At 48.7% G+C, this 27,527-nt stretch overlaps 6 protein-coding genes across 6 annotated transcripts; 2 read left to right on the forward strand and 4 right to left on the reverse strand.

Annotated features, from left to right (window-relative positions):
- Positions 1–2,667: 2,667 nt before the first annotated feature.
- Positions 2,668–4,221, reverse strand: FMAN_10369 (uncharacterized protein; the record flags this gene model as incomplete). Its single annotated transcript, XM_041821036.1, has 4 exons — positions 2,668–3,314; positions 3,376–3,911; positions 3,966–4,092; positions 4,176–4,221. 4 exons carry the CDS (start codon positions 4,219–4,221, stop codon positions 2,668–2,670), a joined length of 1,356 nt encoding a protein of 451 aa, XP_041686857.1.
- A 3,013-nt stretch (positions 4,222–7,234) lies between these two features.
- FMAN_10370 (uncharacterized protein) lies at positions 7,235–8,482 on the reverse strand (the record flags this gene model as incomplete). The annotated part of the gene is made up of 1 exon (XM_041821037.1): positions 7,235–8,482. One exon carries the CDS (start codon positions 8,480–8,482, stop codon positions 7,235–7,237), a length of 1,248 nt encoding a protein of 415 aa, XP_041686858.1.
- A 287-nt stretch (positions 8,483–8,769) lies between these two features.
- FMAN_10371 (related to NOC3 protein, required for maturation and intranuclear transport of pre-ribosomes) lies at positions 8,770–10,770 on the forward strand (the record flags this gene model as incomplete). Its single annotated transcript, XM_041821038.1, has 1 exon — positions 8,770–10,770. The coding sequence occupies one exon, from the start codon at positions 8,770–8,772 to the stop codon at positions 10,768–10,770; it is 2,001 nt and encodes a 666-aa protein (XP_041686859.1).
- Positions 10,771–11,044: 274 nt separating this feature from the next.
- Positions 11,045–12,872, reverse strand: FMAN_10372 (uncharacterized protein; the record flags this gene model as incomplete). Its single annotated transcript, XM_041821039.1, has 2 exons — positions 11,045–12,630; positions 12,755–12,872. 2 exons carry the CDS (start codon positions 12,870–12,872, stop codon positions 11,045–11,047), a joined length of 1,704 nt encoding a protein of 567 aa, XP_041686860.1.
- A 1,442-nt stretch (positions 12,873–14,314) lies between these two features.
- Positions 14,315–15,172, reverse strand: FMAN_10373 (uncharacterized protein; the record flags this gene model as incomplete). Its single annotated transcript, XM_041821040.1, has 3 exons — positions 14,315–14,906; positions 14,996–15,046; positions 15,096–15,172. 3 exons carry the CDS (start codon positions 15,170–15,172, stop codon positions 14,315–14,317), a joined length of 720 nt encoding a protein of 239 aa, XP_041686861.1.
- A 2,290-nt stretch (positions 15,173–17,462) lies between these two features.
- FMAN_10374 (uncharacterized protein) lies at positions 17,463–25,652 on the forward strand (the record flags this gene model as incomplete). Its single annotated transcript, XM_041821041.1, has 11 exons — positions 17,463–18,180; positions 18,230–18,395; positions 18,444–21,021; positions 21,165–21,522; positions 21,571–22,124; positions 22,187–22,296; positions 22,346–22,554; positions 22,603–23,172; positions 23,224–23,275; positions 23,327–25,524; positions 25,588–25,652. 11 exons carry the CDS (start codon positions 17,463–17,465, stop codon positions 25,650–25,652), a joined length of 7,578 nt encoding a protein of 2,525 aa, XP_041686862.1.
- Between the last annotated feature and the right edge of the window lie 1,875 nt (positions 25,653–27,527).

A 27,527-nucleotide genomic window follows, 5' to 3' on the forward strand; every position in this document is an offset into this window, starting at 1 on the left:
ACGGAGTAGGTAGAGAAGAAGGTGCCATAGTTGAAGATGAAGTTGAGAAGTTGGAAGATTTGGATACGTATTATACCCAGTCAGTATACAATAGAGGAGGCAGCGATGAGGCGGGCTCGTTGTCCATTCATACCTTATACAGTGCAGCAATAATACAGCACTCACACTTCAACCTGCTTTCAGATCAAATCCAAATATACAAACGGACATGACAGCCGTAACCCCATGCTTTATGACCTTCTTGAGCTTGGCAATGCTGGCTGTTAACGGAAGGCCGTGGCAACCCTGTGAAGTATCTCCGTATCCCTAACTCAAAGAGAACATAAATCATGAAACGTTGTATCCCTCTGACGGCCGTTTTTCCATTACTGTCCGTTTATGCGATTCGACGGTCAAGGTGGAGGTTTATCCATTCCTCAGCTCCCGGCACTGTAAGCGTACCTGGCCCTTTAACCCGCCGCATATATCCTAAACACGGACTCCTCACTCCATGCATGTTTCTGCACCTGCTCTCGGATTGATGTTGCTCCGGTGAGCTTGGCTGCTTGGCTCTGCTTGTCAAACGGCCTCGGCTACCGGGGGGTTGGAAGAGGCAGGGCAGGCCTGGGCCCTAAGCCTCTGTGCACTATTGAAAGGTCCACGGTATACCTGCAGTAGGTACGGAGTACCTATGTGTGTAGGTAGGTGTTTCTCATCTGGTTGACATGGGCAGTATGTATGTAGTAGTATCTGTACGACCTCATCTCACAAGAAGGCGCGGGATTAGGTATTCTCATCAGTAGTGTCACCCCATGGAAGTACTCAGAAGCACCACGGCAAGTTCCAGTCCAATCTAGGCTCTTAGAAGCAATGAGCAACACAGAAACTTGCTCTCTTCGGGATGCTAAGAGTTCCCCCCTCAGGGAACCTGGCTCGTGGTCCATCATCCCACGGCAGTGGAGCAGTGCAACAGCAGGGGATGCACAGTTGGTTCAGGGTTCACAATCCAGACAAAGACTTAAACCTGATTCAGATAAGCGTCCATGCGGGTCTTTTCATGAGTCGATGTTTACTGTGAGCCGGATACCTTGTGCCTTTGTCTAACGGAAATCCAATCCTGTTATCGCATGCCAAGACAAGACAATACGACAATAGGGAATTCGTGTTAAGCATAATTGCTTGTCACTCATGTATCGGCATTGCAGTTACTCAAAAGAGCGAAGACTCTTTGACCACGGTTACCCACGTCTTCCTTGTGTCATGGGTGTACCTAAGTTAAATATCTCCACATCGTCGGAGAGAAAAAAGAAAACGGTCGATGAAGCGCAACAACCTGGACAAGTTGGCTTTTACTAATTACTTACAGGCGGAATTGGGTACTGATACGACAAGGATGACCTCGCCGTTGTCACATGTATGTATGGATACGGATAGACTTGTTCCTACTGCAACTCACTTATCAATCGTCGACTCATCAAATTCTAGTCATTGTCTGTCTGCTACGGAGCCAGTAAGGTCTCACATCTTGAAGCGGCCCGTCCCCTTTACCCTCTGACCCAAGACCCAAGTTAACAGGTTAGAGGCAATTAATCAAAGCCCTCCCGCCCTGTCAAACTCTTTAGCGCAACCCAAATGTCAGTAATTCCAATTGGAAACTCTTCCAGCTCTCCGCATAGTTCATAGTCTAGTACATGGTTGCCTATCAACATTTCGGCAGTTACAAAAAATAGTATGTATGATGCAAAAACAACACCAACACCAACACCATCACATACTAAAAACCCTCACCCCCCCGGATACCCTTTCCCTTGTCCCTTATCCGGCAGGTCGGTTCACGTTGGGCATCGACAAAAAAGATGTCAAACCCTCCCCAGTCTAGGATCGTCCCGCCGTGATCCCATTCGCTGGAGACTCCGTAGAACGAAAGAACTTCACCACGTATCACACAAACTGTTGCCTCTTGTTATGCGCTGTCAGAGTTTCCCGGCACGCATTAGACTGTCGGCCCGGCGCCGCGGAGTTTAGCCTCTCCCCGACCCGTTGGTTTGGACTTGGTGTCTGCCCCGAGAGTGCGTCTGCGTTTGCGTCTGTGTCTATGTCTGTGTGCTGGCGTTGTCTCTGCATTTGCATATGATACCGGGCCTTTGGGAAGATAACCCCTGAATTTTGGCTTGATTTCTTCCCTTTGCCCGCCCCAGTTAGTGATGCATCATGCAGGAGAACGCGTCATTAACTGTGGCCATTGGATATGCATTGTTGCATTCTGTCCTGATTGTGTTCCTGCAGTTACAGGGGGGGTTATTGGTTATTCAGAGAGCTTAGATGATCCAGAGTTGAGTTGTTCTCAAAGCTGATGATAGATAGCCAATGCCATAGCGTCTACGGAGTAGCTTGACCTACAGAAAAGCCAGCGATAGTTGTTGCGGTCATCTTGATTGCTACGTGGTCTAACCCATACGGTAGACGCACAAACATGTATCCCCGGTAAGTTAGGTATGTATTCGAGACTCTTTTTGATTTAGGTGATTCAAGTTGCAGCCCCAGCTTTCGGACTTCGTCTCGTCATCAGCCCCCTCGTACGTGGTATCTATGTCTTTCACCTTCTATCTGTTCTATTTGTCAAAATGCATCTTGAGGAGAAACAAAAAAAGAAAAGAAAAAAAGGCCCGCAAAAAGAATGGCTGTTCGTTAGGCGGTAATTTGATAACCGCCGCCGTTATTTTGATGTAGCCCACTTGTATCCTCACCGTTCTGTTGTGTTGATCGACAACCACCACTCATATCATCATTTTTGTGCTGTTCCGGCAGCTTGCCCTGTCGTATATCTTGGGACTCAAGGGGTTCATCGCGCATTGATCGCGCATCATCCGGAACCATCTCGCCATCGCTCACCGTAGGAAACGGCGTGAGAACATGGCTGATGTCTCCCCACCAGGTCTCTCCGAATTGCGTGAACCAATCGACTGTGATCTTGAGGCCTTCATCAATCGACACTTTCTGCTCCCAACCAAGCCTCTTTAGCTTGGTGCCATCAACTGCATACCGACGGTCGTTGAAGGGTCTGTCCCGAGTGTACTTGATCCACTTGCGGAGCTGCTCCGGGGTGTCGTGTGGTATCCTCATTCGGTCGAGCAGCATCCCGCAGAGCTCTAGATTGGATACTTCATCATGTGAACCGACGTTGTAAATCTGGCCAATTTGACCTTTGTGGAGAATCGTGTCAAACGCATCAGCTGCGTCGCCAGCGTAGAGATATCGCCGGGTAGGCGTGCCGTCTCCGTGCAGAACCAGTGGCCGCTGACGGTTAAGAAGACATGTAAACTTGGGGATGATTTCTAGTCGCGGTCGGTTAGAATCTTGAACATGCATCACGCGGTAGACAGCTTTCTGACTCACTCTCCGGATACTGATGAGGACCGTATACGTTATTACTCCGCACAATGATGGCAGGTAATTTGAAACTCTTCTGGTAAGACTGCACTAACATCTCAGCTGCCGCTTTGCTGGCGGCATATGGATTTGTAGGAGCCAATATGCTCGTCTCGAGAAGGTCGTCGTCGTCGTCTTTAACTTCACCGTAAACTTCATCAGTCGACACATGAATGAAGCGGCCAATGCCAACCTTCTTGGCGCTTTCAAGGAGAACATGAGTTCCGTAGACGTTTGTGTGTGTGAAGCCATAAGAGTTGCCAAAGCTCAAGTCCACATGTGACTGGGCGGCAAAGTGTAGAACTGTATCAATATTGTATCGCTCCATACAGTCAACAACCTCAGCTGGATTGGTGATATCGCCATGATAGAAGGTAAAGTTGGAGGATTCACTTAGGACGCCTGTGTTGTTGAGAGCAGCGCAGTAGTCTAGCTTGTCGAATGAGACAATATTATAGGCATGTGGATAAGTCAAAGTGAGATGGCGGACGACCCAGCAAGCGCTTGAAAATGGATTGTCAGTGGAGCAGAGCTTGGCGTTGCAGGACGACACTCACATGAAGCCAGCGCCGCCCGTAATCATGATGTTTTTAACATCGGAGCGAGGCTCAAATTTGGTTGTGCCAATGAGTACAGGGGCATGCTTCCATATGTCGCTTTGTTTGCTGTGGTTATTTGTCCCAACTAGAAATATCGGTTAGTCTACAGCTCGACCATTCGCTTATATAGCTTGCCCGGATGACGAGATGTCAAGTTGGGTGGCTTACCACCGGCGTCACCGTTAGTTCGCGGTTGATCAGAGGAGGCCGTCATATTCGTCGTAGGATATTTGAGTCTGCTCTATTTGAAGCAGCGTGCATCAGAGCATTGACTGTGACTTTGGTGGCAGAGTCTCTGCTGTTATGCAGACAAATCTGCCTGCGTCATGAACAGCCAGGATTTTAATTGTCGCAAACCACCCGCGGGAGATGGGTCATGGGTAGACAGGGGGCAGGGGATATGTAAAGGGCAATCCCTCGGCTCAGAAGCAATGAAGAGAGATCTTTGATGAAGAGATTTGGTCTAGAATACGAATAAGTTATCCTGTGTAACACTGTTGAGGTTTTTCGTTCATAGTTGTCAGCAACTCAAATCGAGTTAAAGGGGCAAATCACACAGAACACGAAGAGACGTTGAATTCTAGCGTGGTTTGTCCAATGCAGCACAGTTGAACTTGTAACGCCACCTCACCAATCGAGCCAAACCGCTGGTCAGGTATGTAGGATGTGGCGTTGGTTCCTGGAAAAGAACGTTGCGCCACAGCTCAAGTCCTAAAATGTTGTGATAATTACCTACCAGAACTACCTGTGGGAGGTAGATAGATGTATGCCGATCTTACTCAAGATCCCATGACTATATTAGATGCTCTCCAAGACTCCACTTGTCCTGCTTATGCTTTGATTCCCTGCTGTTCCTGTTCTCGGCCTTTGAAGCGAACGGTACGACGATTAACGTTCCATCACCGTTTTCGACGGTAGGGCGCCCACAGATGCTTGGATGTAAGCACTGAACTTAAAGTCAAGCTTCGATTCACATTCACGGGCTCCCTCAGTACGGAGAAGGTGCCTGCCTACTAATATCGCTCCACAACCTCAACGGTTCCTATCCAGCTTTCGGGCAAGCATTATTAATTGTGTCTTTACCACGATTCGGCCACTGCTTCGGATAATTGATTAGGTGAATATAAAAAGTAACGTTACTTGCACAGTCACGCTCTGAAAATAAATGACTGTATTGGCCTCTGACAGGGACGCTGAAGTCCTCTAACTTGAGGTCCCTTATACATTGGGAAACAGAGAGGATTTGATCCCTCTTGAAGGGGACTTGCATCGCTGGGCTTTCCCCTCCACTACTCTTTAGGTCCGTTACTAATAGCCATCATGAGCAGAGCGTGGCTTTCGACTCTCCGCTTAACCCTTGCTTCTGTAGCAATGGCCGGGAGAGATCTTCCGTTTTATAGGCATCGTTCCCAACGAGATGGGGTATTCTTGTATTCCCGCACCTGCCAGCATATCGAATAATTCCCCCTCATCAATAATCTCAAAGTGACTCGATGCACTGTAGCAGTGGAGCATCTATCATCGTCAAGACCTCGACCTGTCACGGATATGATATCCTGAAAGGGGTTACGTCAAACAGGGGTCAAGGCTCCCACTCCAAGTCCCTGCCATTCGTGGACTTAAGGGATGGGCTCGATTGACAATGGATACTGACCAGCTAGTTCTCAGGCGCATTGTAGTCGAAGAGCAGTGTCGGAAGACTAAAGCGCCTTCTTATATCCGTATAACCGTTGTGATACTCATGGCCAGGACTTTCTACCATCCACTGCCAAGGGACATGACTTCCGGCTTTCAACCCTGGTGCCACTTCATTTATGGTCTCAGCCAGAATGAATACCCATAATATTGTGTCGCTAAGGAACGTGAGTCTGGGTGAATTACCTTCAGAAGTAGACATGCTCAGCCAACAGCAAGAACATAACCTGGTGCATTCGATTCCCTATCAAAGTTAGCCATATCTATTGCCCGTGGAATAAATGCTTCTTTGCCCATGTTCACGTACCTAGCAGCTTATAAGTCACATCCATCATCATAGGTATGTATTCAAAGCCCACGAATACCCAAGGTTGGGAAGCGTATGTTGTTCGGATGATGGAAGGGAATGAACTCATACAGAAACCCTATCTTCAGCTCCTTGGGGCACTGCTGGGGGACCCAGTGGGTATGTTGGCTATAGGACCAGCACATCTCAGGGGGGTTAGAGGTGAAGGCATGGGGGTTGGCCTTTGATCCAATATATGCTCTTTTGCCTCGTTAGTCACCTCGAGAATCATAGACGTGAGAAGGAATTCTCGGCCTTTAATTGGAGAATTATGGGCTACATTCCGGAATTCAACAGGGTGTTGCGAGCGACTTCGTATATATTCATCGTAATCTGCCTGTAGCTCGTCAATGGGTCCGCGCACAAGTTTCTTGATAAGGAGGAAGAACCTCCTGAGCCGGATGCGGCTATAACATCCAGATAAACTTGACCCTGAATGGAAGATGATGTGATCCTCATCGGACTGGTCCCGCATCGCGGGCAGGGCTTCACATATAATTCCCTTCGTGAAGGCAAAGAACATCCTTCAGGTAGGGCTGGTCGACGGATGACATTTTGTCTGTTTTTGTGAAACTGACTATGAAGATAAAAACGAAGAGAAATGCTGCTCGGAGTGATGACAAGCAAGTGATCATGAACATGATAGTATTCTGTGAGTTGTTGATGAAGGAGAAGACTCATGCCTACTAGTTAAGGTGCCTGAGATATGGAAACCACCATCCTGGGTATCTCAGAGGTCACTGTCGACCATCTTCAAACTCTGAGCAACTGTCTCCTTGATAGGAAATGTACTCGTCAAAGTGCCTACCTTGAATTACTCCTGCGAGAGCACTTGTATTGTCCCTGGGTATTACCACCTTACCTTGGACACTTAGGCTACTAAGGCAGTACTAAGGCAGTACTCCCCTAGGTCTTCGACGGGTCCAGATATCATGAGCAGGACACAGTGAAGTCGCTTGATACGAAGCAACACCTCATCGATCATGCCAATCAGCCGTGAGGTGCGCCTCTTTTCGAAGGTTTGGGTTGAAGAACATGCTACACATCATTGGGTAGGAAAAAGGAATGACAGCGACCTGTAGCGTGATATGGAGATGTCTTCGTTGTCTTTGTACTGCATTGTATTGCCGGTTCAAGTTCAAGAACGCCAAGCACCATGACTACCAACCCACTATTAGAGAAACAATTATAGGTTGAACCTCTTGCGGTCCTTCTCCATCTTGGCCTTCCACTCCCACTGTGTCGCATCATCACCTTCACTTCCAGCTCTTCCAATGCCCTTGTCAACTCTCCTCAACTTGAGGGTGAAGCGGGGACCGAGCTCCTGGAGACCAGCACGGATGCCCTCCACACCTTTAACCTCCTTTCCATCGGCACCGACGATGCTCTTTTCTGTCTGTCGCTTTTCTCGGAAAACGTAACGATGTCGTCGCACAAAGATATAATCTCGCTGGTTGTGGAGCGTAGTGACCTGGCGACCTTGGAACTCGGGCTTAGGGGGAAACAAGGTCATAAACAGCTTGGCTGTCAACAGGCCAAGTGGTGTCTTGAAATTGTTGAGAAGCAGTTCAGGGTAGTGATTTGTTGGGTTGCCGTGGCCTGGGAGCTTTTTGCCTTCGATCCAATTTGTGATGGAGAAATGAAAGGTCGGGCCGGAAGGAAGATGCACAACCGTGAGACCTGTAGGTTTCTTGGAGTCCTCCTTGAGGAGAATTAGGGCTGTGTACTCTCGATTTGAGGCATACTTGCAGATCTCTCGGAGCGAATACTTATGGCCGTATCGATGGGCCGACCGAGGGACGTAAGAGCTATTGGGGAAGAACTCGCAGAGAACATGGGCCTGTTCGTGGAGAGTAGAGTTGATAGAGGTTGTGACCAGAATCTTGGGCTCAGGAGCTGGTATGTCGGTGAAAAGAGACGGAAACTTTAGGGCCAGTGATGTTGGTGTCAAGTCAAGGTTTGTGCTTGTTGTGGATGGGGCAACACTGTTATCTCGCTGTGCACGGCGTTGACGGTTCTTTTCCATTGCAGCCTGTCGCTCTTCGTCCATCTCCTCATCCGAAGCCAGCATACTGTCAACGTCATCATCTTCGTCCAGCTCTTCCTCAGCGCGCATTGCAGCCTCATGAGCCGCCTGTTCTGCTGCTTCAGCCTCTTCAATGCGGCGGCGCTTCAACTTCTCGAGGTCCACCTGCACACCAAGACTGTCATCGTCTATATCATCCCATACTCGCTTCGAGTCGATTGTTGCAGGTTTGCGCTTGGCTAGACGGGCAGCCTTGAGCTCGGGGTCCTTTGCTTCTTCCCTACGGCGGCGGTGTCGTTCCTCATGTCTCTCCTTGTTCTGGTGCTTCTTGTACTGGACGAAGAGCTCCTTTCGTTTGAGCTTATTGGAAGACTTGAGCGCCTGAACAGGCGGCTTTGTGAAACCCATTTGTTGCGGTTCGACGGAGTAGATCGAGTTGACTAGCAAACACGGTAGAGAGAAACACTGCGGCTGGGAAATAATTTGGTAACTAGGTAAGGTAGAGGGGCATTTCTGCCCGGCAGAAAAGTCCAACTTTTTGGCGGTGAGTGATCATCTTGCCCAATCACTACATGCGATTTCCCTTCGGCCCCACAAGACCTTGTCGACCTTCGAAGAAATCGACGAGACAGACGGCGACAAAACCTTCAAGAGGCGATTTATCTCGTGCCATAAACTGGAAAAAAGACACAAAAATGGCACAAAACGGCACAAAGCGAAGAAAGATCGCTCATGATTCTACCAATCATGAGACCCAAGATCAGAACGATTCAAGAAGCGCTCAGGAGTCTTTCTTTAAGAACGCTTCAAATTGGAGTCTCGAACAAGACTATGAGACACGCCCACGCAAAGGCAAGAAGCAAAAAGAGAGCAACAGGCTCCCCATCAAGACAGCCGATGGTCGAATTGAGCAAGCCGAAGCGCAAGACGATGAGACTGCGTCAATTGAGAGCGACACTGAATGGCTAGAAGGCCGCGAGGATGAAGCGGAGGAGGAGCCTGAGGAGGAGGAAGAAGAGGAGGAAAAGGAGCCTGAGATCCCAGAGCCTCAGCAGATCCTTGCAGCACAGGAAGAGCTAGCAAAGATTGCTATGCAAATGAACGAGAACCCAGAGGAACACGTCGGCGCATTCAAGGCCCTCGCCAAGATCGGACAATCTAAGATTATTGCCATCCAGATGCTTGCCCTCATGACACAAATGTCTGTCTATAAAGATGTCATTCCTGGATACCGTATACGTCCCCAGACCGACAACGGGCCAAGGGAAAAGCTATCCAAGGAAGTGCGTACACTGCGACAGTATGAACAAGCTCTCGTTTCTGGGTACCAGAACTACATCAAGGAGCTTGCTCGATGCTCCAAGCTTGAGGTCAGGGCTGCAAAGGGCGGGCAGAGTATGGCTACCATCGCTATCACTTGCGCGTGCACTCTCGTCACATCGGTTTCACACTTCAACTTCCACATAGATTTGCTCAAGATTCTTGTCTCGAAGCTCAGCCGGCGCAAGATTAACCAAGACGGTGTCAAGTGTTTAGAAGCTCTTCAGACGCTTTTCAAGGAGGACGAAGAAGGGCGACCGACAAACGATGCGGTCGCTCTACTTTCCAAGATGATGAAGGCTCGCGAGTTCCAGGTCGATGAGAGTGTTGTGAACCTCTTTCTAAGCCTACGCCTCCTCTCCGAATTCTCGGGTAAGGCATCCAGAGACCATGTCGAGAATGATGATGCACCCCTCAAGAGGCAAAAGAAGGAATTTAGAACCAAGCGACATCGCAAGGCGCTCAAGGAACAGAAGGCCTTGGATAAGGACATGGCCAACGCTGATGCATCAGTCAGTCACGAGGAGCGTGATCGTATGCAGTCCGAGACGCTTAAGCTTGTGTTTGCAACCTACTTCCGCATTCTCAAGCTACGCATGCCTCATCTTATGGGTGCCGTTCTTGAAGGTCTTGCCAAGTACGCCCATCTCATTAACCAGGATTTCTTTGGTGATTTGTTGGAAGCACTCAAGGATCTTATCCGACACAGCGAAGAAGACGCCACTGAGGGTCTCGGTGATGAGGAGGGTAATGAGGGTGAAGAAGACGATGACGATATCCCCATTCGCAATCTAACCCGCGAGGCTCTTCTGTGTACCGTCACAGCATACGCTCTGCTCGAAGGCCAAGACGCTCACAACTCGCGCAACGATCTTCATCTTGACCTCTCCTTCTTCACAACGCATCTCTTCAAATCCCTTCTCCCACTCTCAACAAACCCCGATGTCGAGCTGACACGCCCCACCAACACAGCCAACGCAACCACCAAGATCAATGTCCAAACCACAACAGTCCTTCTCCTCCGAGCACTGACGGGTATCCTTCTTCCGCCCTGGAACATTCGATCCGTGCCACCTATGCGGCTAGCCGCCTTTTCTAAGCAGCTCATGACAACAGCACTTCAGCTCCCTGACAAGTCGTGCCAGGCTGTTTTGGTTCTTCTCAGCGATGTAGCACACACGCACTCGAAGAAGGTCCGTAGTCTATGGAATACTGAGGAGCGTAAGGGAGATGGTCGGTACAATCCCGTGAGCGATAGTGTTGAAGGTAGCAACCCGTTTACAGCAACGGTGTGGGAGGGCGAACTGTTGAGGAAGCATTACTCACCGAAAGTCAGAGAGGGTATCAAGATACTAGAGAAAGGGATGTCCGAGTAGGTGGCTGATGAGTGAATACACCAGTACTGTGCACTTAATAACGAATTCGATTCCCACCTATTTAAGATCATTGAGCAGTTCACGGGTTGATAACCAATATATGTTTTACACTCATGTGTATTTTTCTACTGTCTTTCGGTATCAAAAACCAACTATAAGCTTGATTTACATGGTCACATAGAATTAGACGCTCCAGCATCAGCTGAGAAGCGTCGGTTCTTGTGCCCTTCGAGAACCCTGTCCGAAACCTGTGCATATTATATCCTTGCCTCCCTTACTTAGCCCACATGGATGCACCAAGGCCCTTAGTGGGCTTTCTCGGGGCATGAGCTACCTCCTCGTTGTCGCCAGCAGTGCGTAGGGGCAGCTCGGTTGAGAAAGTGTCATTGATAGGTGACCTGGGCATGATTTGACTGGTGGGAGGGCCGGTGATCCGGAAGCCATTGGCATGAGTGGCAACTGGAATCGCGGTGACCATGAATTGGTCAGCAGGGACGAGTGTCTTTGTCAAAGCATGCTGCGAGGCCTCACTACCGCCCAAATCAATTGGCGATGGAGTCGCATACTGGACTGGCATGGAAATGGCTGGCGGCGCGTGCAATCTGGACACAAAACCAGGTGCCTGCGGGCGAAGCCCATGAGGCTCTTCTGGACCTCGAAATTCCTTACAGGCAACTGGATCTTCTGCCTGCACAGATTCGGATTTGGCCTCGGTGGGGGCTTGAATAGAGTCAATCTTAGTATGCTCCGAAGATGTCTGCAGATCAACAAGATCATCATACGTATGGCCAGACATCCAGCGTTGATGATCGAGAGAGTCAGTTCCAGGTACCTTATCTGCAGCCCCAGGCTTAAGCTCAACCTGGCCTTCCCCAAAGTTAATAAGACATTCCACCTGTGCAGGTTGGGCAGTGGTCACAGTGGGAGCTTGAATAGAGTCGAGCTTTGCCTGCTGTGGGGAAGTTTGCGGCGCAGCGGGACGAGGAACAGTAGACTCGGTCATCCCGACCTGAGATCCAGATCCAGAGGTATTCGAATGAGCAATGAAACTGGCAGCCGATTTGTATGTGGTAGCAATGCCCGCCTTCTGGCTGTTATAATGACGCTTGACTATGCAGTCAGGGGGAATAACTCCCGTCTTTGCATTTGCCTTCAGTTCCAGAAGTTTGTCGGGCGAGTACTTCAAGGGTTCGGCGGTCTTGGAGTCATGTGTAGCTGCCTTCTTAGCTTGGCAATCAGAAATGCCGCAGTCCGCTTCATCGTCTGATTTTTGGTTTTGGAATAGCTCCAAAAGAGTCTTCTTTTTCGGCTCTTTACCGGAAGGATTGATAGTCTGAGCTGGCGTCTTTGGATGACCAGCTGCTGTTCCTACTGTCGAAGCTTTGATAGAAGTTTGATCTGAATCAGTGGCGAAGCGACAGGGGAGATCAAGATTGTTGACTCTTTCAGGGGCCTTAGAAACCGTGGGAGGATTGATAGATGTGGCTTGAGCCTCGGCCTCCTGGATGGAGTTGCAATCTAGCTTGGTAGCCTCCGGAATCGCGGCCAAAGTAGACGGAAGCTTTACCACGGGCTTCTCGCTTTCTTTCTGAGCGGGACTGGGTGACACCTCCTGTGCCTTAGGAACAGTAGATGGAGTGGATGGAACCTCGGACTTCCCTTTATGGTCTTGACCCTGGACAAGATTGGAAGACAGCTTCGGAGTTACATCTCTTCGACCAAGAAAATCAGAAGCTGACGAGCCCAGAATAGCTCCAGCTTTCCGATCCAGAGGGTTAGGTAGAAGGGTAGGCGTATAGAACCGATCTGTTGTTGACGGAGTAGTAGAACCGCTTGGGCGCGCAGCTTGCATCGATGGGCCTTGAAACAATATGTTAGTCTACCTGTTAATGAACCGGTTTGTTGCACTTGGTGTGAATTTTCCCAACTCAGGATTGTTCTTTCCCGAGTCTAAGTAGGATGAAGCAAAGTTGGAAATACTGACCTGCTCGTTTCTTGGGGATGTTGCTTTGACCCTTGGCCCCGGTCTTGGATTTGAACAATAGTTGCAGTGCCTTGGCATCTGACACCTTGCTAGGGTCTTGATACCCTCTGTCGCTCATGGTTGCTGTGGCTGGTGTAACAATAAGACTACGGACGTGTGCAAGGGAGGCGGTTTAGCGGCCACTGCAATGAGACAGTGTCAGCTAAGAGATAATAGAAATGAGGCAATCGTTCATACTATAAACCTTTGATACTTCAACTCACGACGGCGTTAATATTGCAGACGTAATCAGTTACCACTGTGCAGTGAAGATTGGGGTGTGGCTATACTGGACAGCCGACAGTTCTGAACTATTCACTGTTAACCGACCGAAGCATAGCATTAACATGCCTTGTATCATGACGCAGACTGATGTTTGACGACAGTGATGTGACCCTGAAAGATTCAGAGGGAAAAGCGACTTGCCTTGGATCTTGAGAAGGGACGCGCTGAGCTTCTGTTGGCATCAGCCAGTAGAGGCGAAGAAGGAAAGAAGGAAAACAAAAGGCAAGTCTTCTTGAGGGGTACCTTACTTGATAGTCTACCTATATCTTGTTTTATGAAGACATACCGGTGAAAGGGAAAAAGAAAATCAAAACAAAAGTTCTGGCACGTGGTGGTGAGGTGGAGGAGGAAAGAAGAACGCGATGGGTGGGGGAGGGCGAGAGAAAGCGATGGAAGTACCCAGCCCAGCAACCGCCACAAGTGGGTGGCTATGAGCAGAGAGATTTGGTGAATTAAGGAAACGGTACCTCTATGAGGATGATTTTAGTTGGAAGGATTGCTTATAGGCAGCATTACAGAGGAGTGATAGTTGAGTGAAGTCACTGTAGCATCGTCCTTAGGGGGGTAGTGCTGTATTGCAATGCAGCCAAGCCAAGAGTCCACTACCTACCTACCTCTTAGCTGCCCTACTGAGTAGAAATCTATCAACTAGATCTCAGTTGCTCGAGCTGTAGCTCTCTCTCCCAGGAGGAGTACAAACGCTGCCCTTGGGCTCCCCTGGCTGGTGTGTATGTTCATGCACTCAGGAGCTGCAGGGTTTGGTGCTGTGATATCGTGGGAGGATGAAGTCTAGCTATAATAGTAGGACCTACTCATTGTCTCGGCTGTAACCGTGACTCGATGTCCTTCTGCAAACCTCCCTCGTGGGTGGCCTGCATCCTTACGGTCGTCTGGTGCTGGATTAGGGGGTTGTACAGTGACAATTGAGGATCGCGGGATGGTATCCTGCTTGACACTGCTCACTCTACTTCACAGCCATGAATGGAAAATTTACCTACTACCTAGGTACCTAGGTGGTATTCAAAGATAAAAGGAGAATATGCGCAAAGGATGTCTTCTTCCTGTACTACGTTGTGGACAAGTACTTTATTTACGCACACCTGAATGGTTTTGGCGTTTGAGGCTTTACACTATGCAGCTACCAATACCGTTCAACAAACAGCTGATAGGCTAATAAGATGATTCGGATTTCTATAGGATACATGCATAAGCCCCTGCTTAGGTTATCTGTCTGCCTCATTCAACACGCGCTCGCTTGGGTCCCACCGTTGTTTCTATAGCATTAATCTTTGGGGTAAGATATTGTGCGGCCGAGAACACAGCAAGCCACGAGGCTTCTATTGGCTCGACTTTCTTCATAACAAACTCCTGCAAAGCTCCAGCTCCTGGGGCATCCATTCGAATAGCTATAGATGAGACCCTTGGCACTCCAAGACAAGAACTCAAGCGTTCAGAGCATGGTTTAGATAAGCCTATCAGGCGAGTTTTCCTTTCGGAACTGGTCTTCCTAGATGCCGCCCCAATCATCTGTGGGAAGTGGCAGTTGAATGTTGAGGCTTGATCGCCCCGCGCTACAAAGACCATGGAATATTGTCGGTCAGGTTCGTCTCCCACTGATCCAGTCTCTTGCCGCGAACACAACTGCAGGTTTCGAGTAATAGAGTTAAGACCGACATCGATGCTGGCTTCTATCTCGGGCATCGGGGGCACTGGAGGTTGTTCTGAAGCATGGGCTGTCTTCTTAGTCCCTTTCTCCTTTTGCGATGAACGCTTTCCCTTGGATCTCTTGATTTGTGTCTGACGATACTTTCCAATGGGACTCAAGAGTCTGTGGGCGTTAGAAAGTCTTCGCATTGAACTTAATGGCCTTCATGGAGAGATATGTGTAAGATTTGGCCAAGATATAAGCTGACTTACTCGCACAGCAATTCGAGGATGGTGTCCTGGTCTTCTATCAAGATTGAGGGCCTATTCGTGTGAGACATAAACAACCTGGAAGCTTGAGATATTTTCATACCATGGGACAGTAGAGAAAGGAGTGTCAAGCTGGTGCACAACCTTTTTACGGGGGCCTTGGGAAGCGGGAGCGGACATGGTGACACTCAGAGACGTGCAAGACGCTGGAAACAACAAACGACTTCTGACCAAACCGCTGATTGCAAGCCACTAAGTGAAATTGAATGTTCATCGAAGGGCAGCGTGGCTCAAGAATGACATGAGAGACCTGAAAAAGCCTTGCAGCTATTCACAATAAAATGGACGGGCGAATTATGTGGGGCAGGATTTTTGACGGGGAGTTGCTTATTAGCGCCGGATTACATGTCATAGGCCGCAGGAACAAGCTCGGAAAAGGCCAGCTGAATGGCGATCAATCATTGATAGGGTTTTTGGCTAAAACAAGCTTTTGACAGCTGTGAGTAGTCTATGATGTTGGTTAACATAGACGATATGGCTTGCACAACTAGTCTGAGGCAGACAAAGGCTGTGAAAGGCCCTAGACTCCCTGGGCAATATTCAGTTAAGCCCGTAGATGGATCACGAATCTACAGCTTGCCTTGGTGCCCCAGGTAAGGTAACTTCCTAGATAGTACCTATGTAGTAGGTTTGTAGGTACTACCTTAGTTATGGATTAAAGAAGAAATCACAACCCCTTTATTCAAATTCCTTTGAAACGGGTGGAAAATATGCCACTTGCCTGGGGCATGCAATTGTTAGGAAACATGCACGCGTCGAACATGAGGCACCCTAAGGCAGACAGCCGAACATGGTCACAAATCAAATCAAACATGGTTGGTCATCATGAATCTGTCGACAAACAACCGCGCACAGATTGGAGTTGATCTGGACCTGCAAGACAACAGGTTTACTTCCAAATTAAGCTACCTACCTACTTCTCCCAAATTGTAATGCCCAAATCCTCAGTTAAAGCAACAAATGACGCAGATCTAGGTAAGTTGCTTCTGCCGTCATTTATTCATGATTGAAAGTTGGATGGATGTTTGATGCCCCACCAAAGACGCACTCGTTATCATGACCACCTACTCTCGCGTGAATGACTTTGAGTACAAGGTTTTACTTCATTTCAAGCCCTCGCTTCATGTGTTAGCAGGGCTTGGCTGGCAATCACTGTAGCTATATTTCTTTGATTGAGTTACTAAAATATTTTACCCCTACATATCTATATTGGATACTTCCCTGTTGTGAATGTTACTGTAGAATCAATCGGCAGTATACCTACTTACCTACCTAGGTACCTATAAATGCAAAACCTAGTACCTTAACCTACAGCACCGTCCATGGAGCCAATCGAACTTGATGTACGGATAATCGCACTATCCTCACACCTTTTTACCCCGCCCTCCGACAGCAGCTGACATCACGCCCAAGCTGTCTGGAGGTGAGCTCCCCACTAAAAGGATCTCAAGTTTGTGCGGAACAACTGTCAGTGCCAAAAACAACTGCAAGGCAACCGGGCACCAGGGTAATCTTGATCTACCCAGGTACCCAGCGTACATCTTAGCTCGACGGCACCAGAGAGACCCTCCATTAAACCCCCGAAAGCTTCAAAGCTCCGGCACGCACCATTTTCATCCCTTACCCAGCGAATGTGAGGGTTCTCTTATCGCCCTTCCTTCGTCATACTTAACCTTTCCTAAGAACCTCCATAACTTCAATTATATACTTGCCCGTTCACGCTGGCAAGATCGGAAGGCTGTCTTTTTTCAACAATCTTCTCATTCGACAAAGCAGTATCATTTCCTTGACAAGGCAAGTAAACACAACCCCATTCTTCTCCTTCTCAAACGAATGTGTCCCGTTCCCTTCCAAAACATTCCCATCTTGCTCTGGTCTACTACCTGCACCCCCTGTGCTCGTGTTATAGCGGGGTATCCACACTAGCAAACCGCGAACGCGCACTGCCAATCCATGCTCCCCCATATCCTGGCCTGAACTAAGGTGGCTAGGTACCTACCTACTTGCCTACCTACGGTAGGTATCCTATCCTCAGATCCATTTCAAAAGTCTTGTCCATCCAATCCATCCGCCTGTTTTCTTATCCGCATCACAATCCAAGTCCCAAGAGTAAACAGTATTTTCCTCTGGGCAACCATCTTTCATCCGTTCTTGAACGTCAGGACCTCTTATTTGCACACATTTGTCTACGTTTTCCTCCCCCCGCACTTGTGCTTTAGCTCTGATTCCCTCTTCGAATCCTCTATATCTTCGAGCTTGGGAATCTTGCTACTTTGCCCCGCTACATTTCACAGTTTCTATCAAACCCACATGTTAATTTTGTGCAGCTATCGCCGGGGCGTCTTTCGCGACGGTGTGACGTCTCTGCACCTCCACGCTTTGTCCCCGTTGGCCTCTTTCTACGATTCCGATGGATCCAGCCTCGAGATCTCCCGCCCTCCCAGATCGTGCTGCCTCCGCTGAAGCGAGCTCGACCCGGCCGAATCCCTTTGATGACAGCAACATATCATCTCGCAAGCGACAACGAACTTCGCTCTCTGGGTCTCCCACCAATTCTCACAGCACAGTGAATCCTGGTCACGACTCTTCTCGCTCCGCCACCCTCGATACTGAACCTGTCTTGCCTCGACCTGGCTCGACAACTGCCTATTCTCAACCAGACTCCGCCGCGCTCAAGACTTCAGATACAGAGTCTCCTGTTTGCGACCCGTCAACAGAGCCGCCATCTAGCATGGCTACTCTTAACCTGAGAAACGTGCCCGGGAATGACTCAACTTCCTCACCACCTCCTCCACCGAACGTGGCCCAGACAGTTGCGGCTGAGACTACGGCTAATGTCTTCAAGGACCAAGTCAAAGAGAGCGTCGAGGATACTGAAGTCGCTATGGTGCCGCCTCCCCAGAACTTCGGCACTCCACAGTCCAGCTTCTCGCATTCAGCAAGCCCTCCTATCGAAGTTATCACTGTGCAGTCGGATGATGATATGGCTTCTGATCGCCAGAGCATTGGGGTTTCAATAGTCGATGATGACTCTGTCGTGATCGATCCCATTAATGAATTTCCTTTCAGGGAACCCACAGAGACACTGGAGGGAATGGTGGTGCGCCTCTGCAATTATATTGAAACTCGTAAGACCCATTCTCCTATTCCTTGAGGGTCTAGACGCTAACAGTATAGAATCGTCGATCGATGCAGGAGTCATCTGCAAACTCCAACAATGGCTTGGACGGTATCTCGATTACATCGCTGCTGCCAATAAGCAATTGGTGGTCGATTCATGTCGTCTTAACCTTGTTTTCTGGGTGACCTTCCCACGCATTATTACCACTATGGCTGCCCACAAGTAAGCCCACCACGCATGCTCCTGTGTACCGAGACTAACGTTGCACAGGCCTACGTTTCTAGCAGATGATTTGTTACGGCATCAAACCAAGGCCATCTTTTTAGACTACGCCAGGTTGTCGGCATGGTTCGTCAATCAGGATATTCAAACGATCAAAGAGTTCATAGCAGAACAGGGAGGTCGGGGACAGCAGACCGTCGAACTTTTCTGCCCATGTTATCTTCAGAACCTCCACTCAATCATCAACCCGCTATTGTTGAGCGATGACCAGTATCAGCATTTCGGGGCCTTGTCCATGGCCTTTCTTAAGGCATACCAGGACAGCCCAGGCGGGAGCCTCAGTCGCCTTCTCCAACTGACAAGAGCATTATTCCAAGTTATCCCTACATATCCCCGGTTGACTAATGAACTGGCACCTATATGCTTAGTCGCGTCAGATATCATGGAAGATTCCTGTAATTTTGTTACTCCCGAAATTGCTTTCAAAAACAACCAGAAACTTCTGGTAGGCCACACATTGCTCGATCTGATACATGAAAGATTGGACATCATGATTGACAAGAGCCCGACGCATCTCGCCGCAGACAGTGTTCTCGTGATCGTTCAAGCTTTGTCAAATATGATCAACGTAGCTCTCAAGGGTGATCACGCAGCTGCAACTCGCATGTTGGAACAGCACCGCACAGAGTTTCCAGCAGTGCCTCTCAGATACACTTCTGAAGCGATTTCTTATGAACACCGCTTTCAGTTCTTGATCAAACTAATCAAGTCAAGCCAAATGCAACTTCGATTTCAAGGCATGACACAAATGTGCAAAGAGCTTATTGCCTTCTGGAAAAAGCATTTCGACAGCAAAGCCGATGATGGAAGCCATTATGTCGAACACATTGCGGAATACCTGATCCGGACCGGATTTATCGACTATCTACTAGGCGCCAACTGCCATCCTGAAATTATTGTTGAGGGTGCTAACATCATTGGCTTCATCATTGTGACGAGAAGGTACCGAAGGACGCATATCGATAGGTTTTGGGAGGGCATTACTTCCAGGCAAGACCCCCGTACCGCTGACGCTCTGGCCCGTATGGTCATTCAAGTCGCGCATCTTTTTGACGACGATGGGTTTTTGCTTCTCTGTGAGAAGTTCCAGACTCTTCCCATAGACGCATTTACGCCCGCCATCCGAATGCTCTGGGAGGGTGTCATGAAGAGTATGGCAGAAAAATGTTCGGAAGAGCGTCTTCTCGTTGTCCAACCGTACAATTTATGCCTGCGTCTATTGAGGGATTCGTCTGTTTGTGCATCCGGATCGCAAGTCATGTATCCTGACATCCAACAAGCAGCAATGCAGAAATTCATAGAGCTCCTGAGGTGCGGCCCAGATGCTGAAGGGCAGCAACAGCTCTATCTTGGGTGCCTTAAAGATCTTGAAAATAAGTCTGCAACAACCTTGGGGAGCCTTTGGTGTTTATTCATCGCATTACGCTCAAGGGACATGAGCCAAGAGATGCGCTGGCTAGTAGAACACCATGACTTGACAAGACTCGTGATTGAAGAGTTGGAACATGCTATTGGGGCTTGCCAGGCGGCAGGGATTCCGGCGGTTCTCTCTTGCTCTGTCAACCAACCTCGGAGAGAGTTCATTGCCAACCTCATCCAGCTTGAGCCGCCATCAATCACCGAGGATCTTGGTGTCAAACTATGGGACATGTTGGTAGGGCCAATGTCCCTTTCACCAGACGATAGGCGGGTGGGCTGGGAAATCTTGAACAGTCCCCATCGGAAGAACAAAAATGGTAATTCTTTCCTTCAAGCTTGTCTGACCTACCATCTTCCAGCCCTTTCGTCCGAATACTTCTGTGAGGGTATGCTTGAATTTCTTAGAATTGAGATCCTCCCACGCCTCAACGACAATTTCAACCTTGCTCTCGATGATCCAGAAGCGGTTGCTATTAGCGGCATTGAACAATTGTGGCGTCTCATTCTCGAGGCCGAAGATGAGACTCTAGTAGACAGGGCCATACGAACCCTTGCAGTTGATGTCTATATCGACAGTCGATTTTTCAACTCTATTTCAACTCAGAGAGCACAATCTGTCCATCTGAAGCTGGCCAGTCGATGCTTAGGGCAGCTGAAAAGCGCTGCCCAGGAGCTGAGAAATGCGAGCCGAGGCGCGAACAGCGATGGCCAAGTCGTGGGTACCACAATTACGCAACGGCAGTTACAGCAGCAAGAAAAGATTTTCACCCGTTCGTTGAAGTTTCTCCGCTATATTCTTGAAGCCCACCAGTCGAAGCCATCCTTGTCCGCACCTGACCTACGAACACTGATCCCACAAGCCTCCCACGAGGTCCAAGGAGATCCTGCGGGCCTGAAGTATCAGTCCTTCGATGGCGACCAGCAGACTGACATCAAGCCACTTGTCATTGGGAGGGCGAACACGGCAGCCTCACTCCTCGCTAGTTTGCGGCAAGAGACCGGGTTTGAGAACTATCGGATATACTACCGAGGCCGGCCATTCCTGCCGAGTGAGCAAGATATATGCAGGTCCTTAGAAGATCTATGTGTGCATGATGGCCTTATACTGGTCAGACGTGAAGAGGGTGGCCCCGCCCTCTCCAAAAGGGTCAGGCCGGGCGCTTCACCACTAGAGATTGAGATTTCCGCACACTTCGACGAGATGTGGGAGTATTTAAGCATGGATGAAGCACTGGCACAAGAGGCAAGTACCCGCAAATTGGAGATCGGAACTTCGACTGACCTTTCCAGATTTACTACTTTCTCATCAAGCTGCCCACAGACGGCCACTTCATGAGGTTGATCAGCAGTGGAACAACGTCATCTAAAGATATCTTTCCCTCGGGGCAACCGTTCAAATCTCTTTACGCTGTCCATGCTTTGGTCGAATATGCTGAAACCCTCCTCCCTAGTCAACTGATCAGTCATCTCAATGATGTGACCACTGGCTCAGGGTCCGATCCTGTGATCCTCCCTGAGGCTCTCAAGACACCAATATCCTTTATCGTACAGGCAATCTCGGATGAGGACATTTTCAATGGCGCTTCGGTACTCCTGCGGCTAAAGTTGGCGTCTACTTTGCTGCATGCCCTTCGGCAGTTTCTTGACAGTATGTTCACTCATCACACACACGTTATTCGGCCTAACAAGGTTACAGGAGTCGGCAACCTCAGAGGTTCCGTACCGCCACAGGGGCTCCCCCTTCCTGACCCGAACAGGTTGGTGAAAATGTTGTCGTATGCCATAGACTGCCCGGGTGACGTCCCTTCTCCGGTCATAGCAGGAGCGCTTGTGATCTGTCTTCGACTAAGCATGCTTGATGACAAGTTTTGGGCTGAACTCAGCACAAACCCCGACTTTAACCATGACCTGCATCGCCTTCTACTCATTGATTCCCGCCAGAGTATGAGATCGCTTTCTGCAAAACTAATTGAAGAACTTTTTGCTGTTATGAGTACTGCCACTCTCATTCGTGAGACTGACTGTGAAACTTCAGCTACATCCCGTGAGCGCTCAATGACGGAATATTTCTGGAAGGTCACCAGCGCCATGGTCAGACAGACGACTATATTTCCCAACCAGTGCGAAGAACTCTTCAGGTTGGTTTATTTTCTCGTTATGAAGATCAACGCGCGGTCGCCTGAGTTGTTGAACATTGAGAAGTTTGCCTCTCAAATTAGCCAGCTTCTTCTTGAGCATACTACAACCGAGGTAAGCTCAGTCACTCTCGTCATAACGATATTGCGCAAGACAGCTGACCGCACCATCATTAGACCATTGGGCCACCAAGTGTAGATGATTCGCTCGCAAGAGGTCTATCGTTACTGTTACACATTTGTCTCCAGCTAGATAACTCAGTCGCACAGTCCAAGACACTTCCTAGGTATTATACTGCATCTTTGAGTCCCGGAATGTATGCTGACCTAGCCCAGTAACCTCGCAATGTCACTTGTTTGGAAGCACTTATACCCTCCTAAAGACCTGCGAAGTGGGCAGCCTGTGCCCAAAGTGATCCTTAACGAAGAGACTCGAGCGAAACTTTCAGATGTGCTATTCACCCTTGTGAAACACGACCAGAAGAAGATGGTGGCGGTTGTGGAAGCTCTCGACGAACAAGTTCCATTCTTCGACGATGAAGAGGGTACGTGCTATGTTCTAGTAAAAGTGCAAATACTGATACCAAGTCCAGACGACCACTACATCTATGATCTCAATTACCATTTCGACCGACACAGAGCTCTTCGTGCCCCTTGTGGGTATGCTGGTCTGATGAATTTGTCCAACACTTGTTATCTCAACTCCTTGATGACACAACTCTTCATGAACACTACGTTTAGGCGTTTCATCCTCGGCTGCCGTATCAATGATCCTGCAAACAGCCAGCAACTCCTGTCCTACACCCAGAAACTGTTCGGTCATATGCAGGAGAGCTACCGTCGCTTCGTTGATCCGTCAAATTTCGTCCATTCCATCAAAACATACGACGACGCATTGATTGACATTCACAATCAGATGGACGTCGACGAGTTTTACAATCTACTACTTGATCGCTGGGAGACTCAGCTCTCTGGCCACGATGAAAAGCGGGTCATAAAATCGTTCTATGGTGGTCAGCTTGTGCAACAAGTCAAGTCAAAAGAGTGCGAACATATTTCGGAGCGACTTGAGCCATTTTCTGCAATTCAGTGTGATATCAAAGGGAAAGGCACATTAGCAGAAAGTCTCCAGGCATATGTGGATGGCGAGGTTATGGAAGGAGGTATGTAAAGTCTCTTGGTAAGAAAACAGGAGATGCTGACCGAATAACCAGACAACAAGTACAAATGCTCAACATGCGATCGCCATGTTGACGCAGTAAAAAGGTATTGGCCTCCCTCCCGGCGTGATGCCCCATAGTAGCTAATGTTTCATAGGGCCTGCCTCAAAGATGTTCCTGACAATGTCATATTCCATTTGAAAAGGTTTGATTTCAACCTGCGTACCTTACAGAGAAACAAGATCAATGATTATTTCTCCTTTCCGGATCGAATTGATATGCGATCATATACCATTGAGCATCTCAGTAACCCAAAGAGCGATATCGAGGAGGACATCTTCGAACTGGTGGGTGTGCTCGTTCACGCAGGCACAGCTGAATCCGGACACTACTACTCATACATTCGCGAGCGTCCCACCTCGAGCAATCGGCCCTTGTGGGTGGAATTCAACGATGACTTAGTGACGCCATGGGACCCTGCGCAAATGGAATACTCCACGTTTGGTGGTGCGGATCACCGTCCCATATACGACAATAACGGCATTTTGTACGACAAGAACTTTAGCGCTTATATGCTGTTTTACCAGCGTTCTTCATCCTTGCGCGCGGAACAGGAAAAGATGTCGGCCCTTGCCATTCCAGCACCCCTTCGTGTTGACGTGCCAGACCACCTTGCGGATCATCTCTCAGATGAGAATACGAACATCCTCCGCCGCCATTGTATTTACGACCCAAGCAATGTCAAGCTTGTTCAAGTTCTGTTTCGTCAGTCACAACAGTACTGCAAATCCATTGGCAGAAGCGAAAAGAGCTCGAGTATTAACAGCTTTATGGCCATGCGTAGTCAAGAGCATGGACTCCAGGATCTTGCCATGCGAACACTCATTGGTAACTTGGATCAGGTTGTTGCAAGGACTAAGGACTCTCCGGATTTCCTCTCGTACGAAGAGATTATCGAAGACGCAGTCACATCATGCGAGTGTTGTGCCTTTTCCTTCTATGAGTACTTTAATCAGCATCCGAGCGCTCTTCGCATGCTTTTGCAGCGTAACCCAGATCAATTAGTGCGGACCAAGATCAAGAACCTTTTCAAGGTTGCAGTCACGAAAATCTCGACGGCTTTGCCCAATGTTTACGATCCGGAGATTCGATACAATTTGGTTCATGATGCTGACGGAGATGAGACACTCTCTGAACCTGATGCTTCCCATCGCTCCGTTATTGACGGCGTAATGATGATATTCCAACACCTTTGGAAATTCTTTCATATCCACATTAGAGCCTGGGACGAATACTTTGGAGCTATTTTAGACTTTGCTGACATGGGCCACCGGGAAACCGGATATGTCTTGGCCGCGAACTTCCTAGCGAGCGCTATCAGAATCATTTCTGCTGACCCGCTCCAGGAACTCAGTGGGAACTGGGCCAGAATGCTCCAAAGTGTCATTAGGCGGAACAATACTACAAAGCCTACCTCGTATGTATCGATTATCAGACTAGTCAACCACTTGATGAGTCAGATGAGGCCGCAAATAGGAACCGAATATATCGAAGACCCGACAGAGCGTGTATCACAACTAGCTGAGGCCTTCAGCTGGACGCCCGAAGAGGTGGACCTTGTTTACAGCAGTCCAAACGGTTCCTATACCAGCCTGTTTGTTGAAAAACTCCTTGCCCTCGATCAAGAACACGCCGGCTGCAACAATATCATCAGAATTTTGACAAAGCTGGACAGCAGTATGGATGAAAAAGTACTCGGGACCTTGAAGCTATGTATCCGTGGTGAGACCTCGACCCAGGCCATGGATCCGTTTCTGCGGGCTTCTATCACGTACCTCGAAAGCACAGAACAGCTCAGCAACGCCAAGGACATGATTGAACACGTAACTATGCAAGCGAGAAGTCTTCAAAACACTGAGGGCATGTATTTTGTTCAATTTTTCAGAACGGCATTGGATCTCCGCCAACAAGACAGGGAATTTTGTAGGGCAGTCCGCACGTTCAGCCGTGACCTCATCCCAAAATGGGTACCTTTTCTCCTCGCAAGCCCTGAAGAACAAGTGCGCCGGAGCACACATGACTTTTTAGTTTGCGAGTTGGGTAAGATTGATGCTGGTGCTACCAGTGACCGCGATGTCACTGCGGATGATCAAGTCTCAATCAGACAGATGACGAAGCAAATCGGCCTTATTTGCCTCCAGTATCTCAGGGACAACCATGTGCGCAGACGGGCTCAAATGAGTCGGGAAATTGCAGACAAGTTCTTGAAGGTAATTGAGGGATGTGCAGCTACGATGGCAATAACAACGGATACACAACCCGATCTAGATGTGGAATTCCTCACATTGCAGGACGGTAGGTCATTTTCTCTACAATTCTATCCAGTATCATTAACCAAAAGGCTCACATGTTTCACAGATGTCTTGAATCCCTTCCGCAGGCTAATTGTTGACGAACTGGAGGAAGATGGGTCCGGTATGTAACAGTCGCTCAGCGACTCCAACACAATTATAAAAGACATGAGGCGACGGCTGACGTTGGGCAAAGACTGGGAAGGATCCTGCGGGTCATCTGAACAACTTGATGACATTGTTGAGATGAACATTCCAGGCATGAACGAAATAAACGATCTGGAGCAGATGTCATGAGGTTGGGATTATACCCAAGAAATTTAGACGATCCACTGCGGCTGCTCGAAACCAGAAAATTGCAACAGACACGGATACGGACACATATACACATATACGGACAAGGACGGAAAGGCGTTTAGTGGAAGCTGGGTGAATCTTATTCTGAGCTTATTGATGGTGTGCTTCGACTGGACCCTAGCTTGAAGAATGAGTGGGCAATGGATGGTATATCAGGCTCAAAACATCAATGCACAGTCATGGTGTCGAGGCAGAAGCAAGTGTTTCTGGAGCAAAGTTGCATAGCAAGGAGTGATGGCGTCATGGAAAATAAGATGAATAGGATGAGGGAGTCATGACTGAAACAGACAGAGAAAAAGACGAGCTCCCAGTCTGTTCCTCAAAGCCAGGACAGTATGAGGCTCAACAGCTGACAGGCAGTCTGCCGGGTCAACGAATACACGACCACATGATTCATGATAGCCAGGTAGATGGTCCGGTAAGCCGCGGGGCATCTCCTGGTGAACTCGGTAACCTTGAAACGAATTCACATCCAGATTAGAACAGAATTGTATCTGTTACCGCTAGGTGAAGTGAGGGTGGCGCCATGTTGTTCTATGAATAGCGACTTGAGAATAGCCTCTGATTGACGGTATCTCTAAGCCGTGCGACAGGCGAAGGGAGAAAATACTGGCTATTGCTATCCATTTCCACACGCGAATTAGACTGGGAGGCCCTGGCCCAAACATTGAAGATCCAGGTCGTGACGGTACCGACAGGCCAGGCTGGCGGCTGGCTGAAAAGCTATCTTTAGCTACCGGACCAAAATGGTGACCAGCCTTAGCACGCCAATGCTACGATGCCATTCCACAGATATGCGAAAATTAGTTGGTTTGGAAAATTGTCTCTATAGTTGCAACAGCGAGACTCTGATATGGAGATGTGTTTCTGCTTGTCCTTGATACGGTTGAAGCGTTTCAAGCGAGGTTTTTGCTTTGATTCACGATAGCAATAGAAGAAGCTGATGTTTCAGCAACATATTATTCATACATGTGCTCCATGCCCATCCTGGGCTGCTAGATTCACTGAAAGGCATCAAGGATCTGAGAGTTGGTATGTGGCTGTCGAGATGATTTGACCCGGGAGATGGGAACTGTTGGTTCATGGTCACAGCCCGACTGCCGAGATCAGAGCAGCGATCATGATGGTGTCGAGGTTAGTGAGGGGAGGAAACGCAGGAACAGAACGGGGGAGGGAGTGGTGTTGATGGACAAGGATAAGGAACTGTTTTTAGAACAAGGGAGAATACATACATACATACGAACACAGTAAAGTCAGTCTTGATGATATTTTGTTTCCGCTAGATTATGGAGATCTGACCGTTGAGCTTCTCGCTATAAACATGATCAATATTAGCTTATTTAACATAGTATCTACAAGTGATAGTCCGTCTATCCCCTGCTCGATCAAAATCTGCGAGTTCATCAGTCACACTCACATGCATACAGCCACTCACATGCCTTGCCAGGCCGCCAACGACCTTCTAAATTAAGTATAAGGCTAGAGCTGGCCAATCACAGTCCGTCTTGTCAACCCCGCCAGCAGCTCAAAATAGTAGCCGAGCTGCCACTAATGCACGTTAGCCGCCGAGATCCCTTGACTAAGCCGTATTGGGCACTCACAGCGGGGCTGCATCTTGATGTAAACCACCAGAGGTATCTTGTCCTATCC

The sequence above is a fragment of the Fusarium mangiferae genome (assembly GCF_900044065.1).
Source record: "Fusarium mangiferae strain MRC7560 genome assembly, contig: FMAN_scaffold011, whole genome shotgun sequence".
NCBI lineage: Eukaryota > Fungi > Ascomycota > Sordariomycetes > Hypocreales > Nectriaceae > Fusarium > Fusarium mangiferae.